At 37.0% G+C, this 10527-nt stretch overlaps 1 protein-coding gene across 2 annotated transcripts in view; it reads left to right on the top strand.

Annotated features, from left to right (window-relative positions):
* CEP290 (centrosomal protein 290kDa) overlaps positions 1 to 10527 on the top strand; it is a 124622-nt gene that overhangs the window by 45466 nt on the left and 68629 nt on the right. For both annotated transcript variants that reach the window (XM_015571133.1, XM_015571131.1), the window contains 3 exons: positions 4938 to 5040; positions 5293 to 5523; positions 8701 to 8874. In XM_015571133.1, coding sequence (XP_015426619.1) covers positions 4938 to 5040; positions 5293 to 5523; positions 8701 to 8874 — 508 coding nt within the window. The remainder of the gene's footprint in view (positions 1 to 4937; positions 5041 to 5292; positions 5524 to 8700; positions 8875 to 10527) is intronic.

Raw genomic sequence — 10527 nt, 5'->3', positions numbered from 1 at the left:
TTCCCTTTTTATTTTGATGCTTGTTTCTTTTGCTGTGCAGAAGCTTTTTAGGTTAATGTAGTCCCATTTGTTTATTTTTTCCTTTGTTTCTTTTGCCCTACTCATTGTATCAGTGAAAATTCTGCTATTTGAGATGTTTGTTATTTTGCTGCTTACATTTTCTTCTAGAATTTTTATGGTTTCATGATTTACATTTAAGTATTTTATCCAATTTGAATTTATTATTGTGTATGGTGTAAGTTGGTGGTCTAGTTTAAATTTTTTTTTGCATGTACCTGTCCAGTTTTCCCAACACCATTTATTGAAAGAGACTGTCTTTACTCCATTTTATGCTCTTGCCTCCTTTGTCAGATATTAACTGAGCATAATGGCTTGGGTCAATTTCTGGGATCTCTGTTCTGTTCCATTGATCTATATGCCTTTTCTTATTCCAGTACCAGGCTGTTTTGATTACAGTGGCTTTTTAGTATAATCTGATATCTGGTATTGTGATCCCTTCAACTTTGTTCCTCTTTCTCAAGATTGCTGTGGCTATTTTTTGTTTCCATATGAATATTTGGAGTATTTGTTCTAGCTCTGTGAAATATGTCATTGGTATTTTGATACGAATTTCATTGGATCTATAGATTGCTTTGGGAAGTATGGACATTTTAATGATACTAATTCTACCAGTCCATGAACACAGTATATTCTTCCACTTGTTTATGTCTTCTTCCATCTTTTTAAACAATCTATAGTTTTCTTACTAGAGGTGTTTTACCTCCTAGTTAAGTTTATTACTAAGTATCTTAATTTTTTTTTTTTTACAATGGTAAATGGGATTTTTTTTTAGTTTCTGTTTCTGAAAGTTCATTATTGGTGTATAAAAATGCCATCAATTTCTGGATGTTAAATTTGTATCTGCTACATTACTGAATTCATTTATTAAATCTAGTAATTTTTGATGGAGTCTCTAAAGTTTTCTATGTATAATATCATGTCATCTGTGACTAATGACAGTTTTACACCACCTTTCCAGTTTGGATGTCTTTTTTTTTCTTTTCTTATTAGTGTGTGTAGGACTTTCAGTATGATGTCAAATAAAAGTGGACATCTCTGTCTTGTTCCTGTCCTTAGGGGAAATGGTTTTAGTTTTTGTCCATTGAGTATGATGTTGGCTGTAGATTTGTCATATATGACCTTTATTATGTTGAGGTATGATCCCTCTATTCCTACTTTGCTGAGAGTTTTTATCAACAACTAGAGGCCCAGTTCATGAAATTCATGCACTGGTGTGGTCCCTAGGCCTGGCTGGCAATTGAAGTGGGAGCGTGTGGTGTGGAAGGGCAGGTCCCAGTTGACCTTTGGGTCCTGGGCAGCACCTGGGCCCTACTCTCCCTCCCCCCTTGCCACCACCACTGGTCGCCGTCTGCAGGGCTATTGGCAGGGCGCTCCGTCACCTGCTCTACCATCCCACCATGGTCCTGCTCTCATTGGGGTCCATTGGGGCCAGCAGAGTATCCACTGCCACCTGCTGCCAGCTCCACATCGCCGATGCCCGCCATGTTCCATGCCGTTCCCTGGTGGTCAGCACACATCATAGTGAGCAGTCAAACTCCCAGTTGAGGGGACAGTTTGCATATTAGGCTTTCATTATATTGAATGGGTGTTGGATTTTGTCAGATGCATTTTCTGGGTCTATTGATGTGATGATGTGATTTTTGTCTTTCAATTTGTTATGTAATGTATCACATTTATTGATTTGAGAATATTGTACCAGCCTTACATCCCTGAAATAAATTCCACTTGATCATGGTGTATGATCTTTTTAATATATTGCTGAATCTGATTTGGTAATATTTTTTGAGGATTTTAGTATCTCTGTACATCAGGGATATTGGCCTGTAATTCTTTTTCTTTGTAGTGTCTTTAGTTTTAGATTTAGGATAATGCTTGCCTCATGGAAAGTCCTTGAAAGTATTCCTTCCTCTCGGATCTTTGGACTAGTTTGAGGAGCGTAGGTATTATTTCTTCTTTAATTATTTGGTAAAACTTCCTATTGAAGCTATCTGTACCAAGGCTTTTGTTTGCTGGGAGTTTTTTTTTTCCTTCTCATTATTGCTTCAATTTCATGGTTGTTATCACTCTATTCAAATTTCCTGATGCTTGATTAAACTTTGGAAGATTATAGTTTTCAAGGAATTTTTTCATTTTGTCCAAGTTTCTAACTTGTTGGCAAACAGATGTTTAATATTTTCTTACAATCCTTTGTATTTCTGTGGTGTCAGTTGTTACATCACCTCTTTCATTTCTGATTCTATTTATTTGGGTCCTCTCTCATTGTTTCTTGATGATTCTGGCTAAAGGTTCATCAATCTTGTTTATTTTTTAAAGAACCAGCTCTTGGTTTCATTGATCTTTAGTATTGTTTTTTAGTCTTTGTCATTTATTTCCCTTCTGATCTTTATTATTTTCTTCCTTCTACTTACTCTGTGCTTTTCCTGTTGTTCTTCTTCTAATTCTTTCAGTTGTGGGATTAGATTGTTTATTGGAAATTTTTCTTATTTCTTGAGATAGGCCTGTAGTGCTATGAACTTTGCTATCTGTACTGCTTTTGTTGTGGCCCATAGATTTTGGATTGTTGGGTGTTCATTTTCATTTGTTTCCAGGAAATTTTTTATTTCTTCTTTGATCTCATTGGTAACCCATTCATTCTTTAATAACATACCATTTAACCTCCATGTGTTTGACTTTTTTTGGATGCTTTTATTGCAGGTGATTTTTAGTGTAGGCCATTGTGATCTGAGAAGATGCTTGATATGATTCAATCTTCTTGAACTTGTAGAAACTTAGTATGGTCCTAACATGTGGTCTGTCTTTGAGAATGCCCCATGTGCACTTGAGAAGAATGTATGTTTTCTAACTTTGGGTGGAAATGTTCTGTAAATGCCAATTGAATTCATTTAATCTAGTATGTTGTTTAGGGTCACTGTTTCCTTGTTGGTTTTTTGTCTAGAAGATATAGCCAATGATCTAGTGGTTTATTAAAGTCCCCTACTATGATTGTATTCTTGTCGATTTCTCACCTAAAATCCTCCAGAAATTTTTTTTATATATTTGGGTGCTCCTGTATTGGGTGCATATATGTTTACCAGGGTTATGTCATCTTTTTGGATCCATCTCTTTAGTATTATGGAGTAGCCTTCATTGTCTCTTACTATGGCATTTTTTGAAGTCTGTTTTGTCAGATCTGAATATTGTTACCCCTGCTTTTTTCATTTCCATTTGCATGGACAATTTTTTTTCTATCTTTTCACTTTCATCCTGTGTGAGTCTTTTGTTCCAAAGTTGGTCTATATAGACAGCATATAAATGGGTCCTGTTTTCTTATCCATTCAGCTACCCTATGTCTTTTTTAAAATAATTTTATTGATTTCAGAGAGGAAGAGAAAGGGAGAGAGAGATAGAAACATCAATGATGAGAGGGAATCATTGATCAGGTGCCTTCTGCACGCCCCCTCCTGGGATTGAGCCCACAACCTGGATATTGCCCTTAACTGTAATTGAACCAGGGCGCCTTCAGTCTGCAGGCCGACACTCTATCCACTGAGCCAAACCGGCTAGGGCTACTCTATGTTTTTTGATTGGAGCACTTAAGTTATTTACATTTAAGATTATTATTGATAGGCACCTATTTGTTGCCATTTTTATTCTTTATGCCTGTGACATATCATTTTTTTTTTATTGTTTAACATTGTACATATGTCTCCTTTTTCCCAATTGACCCCCCCAGCCACTCCCACCCCCGAGGGCAAGCCCCAACTACCCCAGTGTCTGTGTCCATTGGTTATGCAAATATGCATGCATTCAAGTCCTTTGGTTGATCTCTAACCTCCCCCCCCGCCGCCATTTGTCTCTGAATCTATTTTTGTTCATCAGTTTATGTTGATCATTATATCCCACATATGAGTGAGATTATGTGATATTTATCTTTCTCCGACTGGCTTATTTTGCTTAGCATAATGCTCTCCAGTTCCATCCATACTGTTGCAAATGGTAAAAGTTCCTTCTTTTCTATAGTGGCATAGTATTCCATTGTGTAGATATACCAAAAGTTTCTTAATTTACTCATCTGCTGATGGGCACTTAGGTTGTTTCTAAATCTTAGCTATTGTAAAATGTGCTGCTATGAACATAGGGGTGCATATATTCTTTCTGATTGGTGTTTCTGGTTTCTTGGGATATAGTCCTAGAAATGAGATTACTGGGTAAGTGGGAGTTTCATTTTTAATTTTTTGAGGAAACTCCATACTGTCTTCTTTTACGTCCAATGATTTCTAATTTGATTTATATTCTAAATATTTTGCAAATATTTAATGCTCAAGTTTAAGAGTAGGGTCAGAATATTGAGACTTGATTTCCAGAATTAGTTTGAGGGATTGTCTATTTTCCCAATGATTTTCTATTTTTAATAAAATGTTTATAAGATTCAGCAGCAATTGTTATATTGGTACAATTGTAGGGTGATGATTCATGGTATAATTAAAATTATTGATAAAATAATTTTTTTACCTTTCATTTATTACATAAAAACGTCACTTTCAGGCTAAATCTTTTTTTGAAGAGAATTTTGATATTCTTATCTTATTAGGTACTGAGTAGCTACAGTGACTCTTTAAAAATACGTTTTAATTGATTTCAGAGAGAGGAAGGGAGAGAAAAATAGAAACACTAATTATGAGAGTGAATCATTGATTGGATGCCTCCTGCACGTCCCCTACTAGGGATCGAGCCTGCAACCCACGCACGTGCCCTGATGGAATCGAACTGTGACATGGTTTATAGGCGACGCTCAACCACTGAGACTAGGGACTCTTGTTTTATGAGACATTTTCTCTTCCTGCGGTAAATATTTTATTAGGTTTAGCATATTGTCATTTTTATTTTTATTTTTTTAGTGAAAAGGAGACCTGGAAAACACAATCTGAAACAATGAAAGAAGAAAAGAAAAAACTTGATAGTCAAATTCAACAAGATGCTATAAAAGTAAAAGAATATAATGTAAGTAAAACATTTTTGAAGTCAGTGTACGATTTTGTAGCCTGGCCTGAGTTGCTCAGTGGTTGAGCGTGTACCCATGAACCCGGAGGTCACAGTTCAATTCCAGGTCAGTGCACATACGGGCTTGGTCCTCCGTAGGTGGCGTCCAGAAGGCAGCAGATCAATGATTCTTTCACATGAGGGAATATATATGATAGTGTGTAAACTAAGATAGCTAAAATTAACAAGTACTGTAAACGTGTCTTTGTGCAGAACTTGCTCAGTACTCTTCAGATGGATTCAGATGAAATGAAAAGAACACTTTCCGATTATAGTAGAAAAATCACTGTCTTGCAAGTCAATGAAAAGTCACTCATAAGACAATATACTACTTTAATAGAAATGGAGCACCAACTTAGAAAAGAAAATGACAAACAGAAGAATGAATTGATATCAATGGAAGCTGAAGTTGGTGAAAAAATTGGACGTTTACAACGATTTAAGGTATATCTGAATATTTATCTTTGAAAATTTTCAAACATGAAGAAGAAAGGATAGTATAATGAACACCTAATATCTGGATTAATAGCTAACATTTATTACCACTGTGCCATAATTGCTTCTATTTTTTGTAGGAGTATTTAAGTTACAGACATTGCTCTCCTAAGTATTTTAGCGCGCATCTCTAAAATCAAAACTTTTTTGACGTAACCACTATAACTTTATTACACCTATTAAAATTGATAAGAATTCCTTATATCATCTAATGTCCAGACAATATTTGTATTTACTTAGTTGTCCTAGGATTCAGTTAAGGACCTTGCATTTTTTTTTTTTAATGTTACATGTCTTTTTAATATAGAATCCCATAGTTTTTTTCTCTCTGAAAAATGTTGGTGATTTATTCTATCTAATAAAGAGAGAATATGCTAATTGAACCTCACACCATTGCAAAGATGGTGGCGCCCACAGCCAATAAGGAGGGAATATGCTCATTGACTGCCACGCCCTCAAAGATGGTGGCGCCCACAGCCAATAAGGAGGGAATATGCTCATTGACTGCCATGCCCTTAAAGATGGCGGCACCCACAACCACAAGATGGTGGCACCCAGTCCCCTCAGCCCCTACCGGGGTGGCAGGCATGCACCGAGGCTAGGCCTGCCCCCAGGTGGGTCTGGCTGCTCCGCTGCCTGCCTCCAGAGTCCCCCAGTCCTCTCAGCGCCCCAGCCACCCAGGGCTGGCCTGAGGCACAGGTAACCAGGGCCGGCCGAGACTTGCACTGCCGGCAGGGGCAGCAGCAGAGGTGTGATGGGGTATCACCTTCCCCTGATCCCCAGGTCACCTCCCGCCCCCGAGGGCTCCCAGACTGTGAGAGGAGGCAGGCCGGGCTGAGGGACCCCCCCTTCCAGTGCATGACTTTTCATGCACCAGGCCTCTAGTATGATAATAATTATTTTCTTTTTCTGTGTAATTCTACTTGTTTCTCTATCCATTGCATTTGCTAAAGTTACCCTGAAAGCCTTGGTTATATGCAGGTTAAATATTTTTGGCCAGAGGCCCGGTGCACAAAATTTTGTGCACTCAGGGAGGGGGGTCCCTCAGCCCGGCCTGTGCCCTCTCGCAGTCTGGGACCCCTCGGGGGATGTCCAGCTGCTGGTTTAGGCCAGCTCCCCGGGGGATCGGGCCTAAGCTGGCAGTCAGACATCCCTCTGGCAGCATGGGAGCCCTTGAGGGATGTCCACTTGCCAGTGGGGAGCAGACCTAAGCTGGAGAGGGTACAGAATTTTGTGCACTGGGCCTCTAGTTTAATATATATTGAAGTTCATTTGTTTTTAATTTCAGGGATTGCTTTTTTCCTTTTTTTTAAGTTGAATTTGAATATAGAAGTATTTGCATATTCAAAAAAAGTCAGTCAGAGAAATCTTCTGACCCTGTACCTTTTACCCCCTATATGTAACTAATTATCCTTCTAATGTTTCAGTTTGCAAATGTTAACAAAGACACAAAATGTTATCTGCTTATATGTACTCCTCTGCACCTTGTTCTAAATCTGATCTTATTATGTAGCTTCTTTAAAAAATATATTTTTATTGATTTCAGAGAGGAAGAAAAAGGGAGAGAGGGATAGAAACATCAATGATGAGAGAGAATCATTGATAGGCTGCCTCCTGCTCATCCCCCACTGGGGATCGAGTCCACAACCCGGGTGTGTGCTCTTGACTGAAATCGAACCTGGGACCCTTCAGTCCACAGGCCGATGCTCTATCCACTGAGCCAAACCAGCTAGGGCAATGTAGCTTATTTTAAGCATGTGTATGCTCAGTTGACATGTCTAAATTTACATAGCATCATATAAACAGAAGAATTCAAAGTAAAATTAAAATGAATTTGAGTTCCTTATCATCCCCTGTTAAATATAGTAATGGATGAAATTATTATGCGAAGAACCCTATTTTCAATGTAATCTTAAAGCTGAATCATGATGCAACAAAAAACCTATTGAAAATAAAAGCTATTTTTACTTGGACATATTTTAAGAAAATATTAGCACTTAAATATTCTTGTTTTTATTTAGCATTAGATTTTGTAGAATATACTTTTCTTGAGGTATTACGAATACAGCTGGTGTATAAGATAGAAGGGAAAAAAGAACTAGAATGTTATTCCTCTTCAACCTGATTGTTCAACCTGGATTTTTTCCCCACCAATTAAAAAAACAAAATAAAACAACAAAAAGGGGGACTTTAAAAGGGATCTGAAGCATAACTTCCCTTACCCTCCACAAAGAAAAAGTGAAAACAAATCTCAAGGGTATTGTAGGATAGTGTATACTTATTTACATGGAGAAGAAAGGTTGTCAAAATAAGATCTGAAGCACCGTCACAAATATTTGATTTCCTTACTACTCTACTTCAGAATGAATTATAACTATAAATTGATTATCTTTTTCACTTCAAAAAATTGGTTGTTCTTTGCCCTACCTCTTTGTTAACTTACTTTGAAGAAAACTGAAAGTTTAGATATTTTTTTTTGGTGTTAAACTATGTATTTGAATTGTGACTTTTTTAGCTGTGTAGTTAATGAGTAGAACATGAGCCAAGTAACTTAAAAATTTTAATATTTATTATAGATAGATATGATAAATATAACTCTTTTCTCTTAATTAATGTTTCCTTTCTGTGAACAAAAAAAATATTTTATTACAGTTAGTCTTTGTAACCATGATAACCAGAAATAGCTAAGCTGTAAAGGTTACTTGTGGCAATGCTAATGTTGCCATCCAGTTATCAAAAGAGAAGTTATTTTTTTAATTTTATGAAATTTAGAAAAGCCAGCAAAAGATAGTCTAAATTATGTATTTTCCTGCTGCTTTTTTTATTTTGCTCAAATTAACTGAATTTTATTTTATTATGATAAGTGTTATAAAAGGATTCACTTTATTTTTATTATGGTTAAAAATCCCAAATAAGATGATTTGTTATATGAAAAAAAATAATTATTATTGCAATATTTTTCTTATATGAGAAATCTATTCTTTTTCTTTTTTGAGAAATCTTATTTTTAAAATTATTCTCAAAGCCTCTTTTGTTTTTGATTGTATTATCTTTCTCAAAAGTGGCTAGTGCCTCACCAGAAGAAACAGTACAGTAATTTAACTGATTGTATCCTTATTTATATAGGAGATGGCCATTTTCAAGATTGCTGCTCTCCAAAAAGTTATGGATAATAGTGTTTCTCTGTCTGAACTAGAATTGGCCAATAAACAATACAATGAATTGACTGCTAAGTACAGGGACATCTTGCAAAAAGATAATGTGCTTGTTCAAAGAACAAACAACTTGGAACACCTAGAGGTAAGTTTGTGTGATCTGAGAACCCTGTGGTATCAAGCCATTTTTCTTTGGTCATATGTATCTGCAAGTGCAGAATGCTTTCTGGTCATCCAGGTCATCCTCCGTAGCCAACTTGCATGATATTGCTGAATCAGACCTCTTTCCATCAGGAAATTAAGAAAGGAAAAAGGAACATGGAACAGATAGAATATTATAATCAAAAGAAGAAGCAGCATTAAGTACCCATCCCTTTTTCTTACCTTTGTTCCTGGAACAAATTATTCTTTCATGGCCCCTGGCTTTTCTATTTCTTGTGGTGGTTGTAACTGAGAGTGGGTGAGATATTAATGGCTCTTCCCCAGCGATGGATGAGCTTGGCAAATTCCCATTCTTTCTTATGGTAGAGATACAGATACAGAAGAGCAGGATGAAGTAGCATAAGTTTAAATCTGATAGTGAATATGGCCCAGAGCCTTTGTGTGGCCACTTAACTCTTCTAGCCACTTAACCTCCATACCCTTTACGGTAGGCAAATTAAGCTTCTGATTTGTTCATCTTCCTTATCAGAAACTAGAGGCCCATTGCATGAAATTTTGTGCACTGCCGGGGAGAGGGGATTCCCTCAGCCCGGCCTGCACGCTCTTGCAGTCCAGGACCCCTTGCTCCTTACTGCCTGCCTGCAGCAGAGGCAGGAGAGGCTCCCACCACCACTGCTGTGCTCATCAGTCATTGAGCCCAGCTTTTGCCTGGACAGTGCTCCCCCTGTGGGAGTGCACTGACAACCAGGAGGCAACTCCTACGTTGAGCCCCTTCCCCCTGGTGGTCAGTGCGTGTCATAGTGACCAATCGTTCCACCATTTGGTCAATTTGCCTATGAGGGTTTTATTATATAGGATACGATTATATGTCTTTTGGTTATTATTTATTCTCTTTTATGATCCTCTAATGGGGTGGAATGACAGAGAATTCTATTGGCTCAAAAGCCTTTACTTGCTTAGGGGAACACAGTCAATAAAACAAAGCATTATTACCAATAGCTTTCAATGACTCCTACAAAATTAACATGATTTATTAATACTAACTAGAAATAATGTTAATTAGTTTACTTTTTGTTTTTTGCCAAGGAGAGATAATTATGTTACTTTTTATGAAAAAGTAATTCATTTATTTTTATTAACCTTCACTCGGATATTTTTTTCATTAATTTTGAGAGAGAAAGAGAGAGAGAGAGAAACATTGATGTGAGAGACACATCGATTGGGTGCCTCCCACATGTGCCTACAAGGCCAGGGATCAAACCTGCAACCCAGGTATGTGCCCTTGACCAGGAATCCAACCAAGATCCCTTTGATGCATAGGCCCATGCTCTAACCATTGAGCAACTGGCCACAGCTTTTTTTTTTTCATGTCCTCTGTCCTCTTTGTCATTAGAAAATTAGGTAAGCAGTCTTCTATAGATAACATATCAATGAGAAATTTTAACTTTATTTTATCTATTTTTTTTCTGTTCATCAGATTATTTATTCACTTGTTGATAGATGCATATTTGTTGTTCATAATTTGTATCTTTACCTTTCTCTTCTTCCTCTTCTTAAAGGATACCTTTCAGCATTTCATATAATACTGGTTTGGTGGTGATGAACTCCTTTAGCTTTTCTTATCAGTGAAGTTCTT

The sequence above is a fragment of the Myotis davidii genome, unplaced genomic scaffold (assembly GCF_000327345.1).
Source record: "Myotis davidii unplaced genomic scaffold, ASM32734v1 scaffold108, whole genome shotgun sequence".
NCBI lineage: Eukaryota > Metazoa > Chordata > Mammalia > Chiroptera > Vespertilionidae > Myotis > Myotis davidii.
The sequence above is the reverse complement of the archived record's forward strand: the minus strand, read 5'-3'. Positions and strand labels throughout refer to the sequence as shown.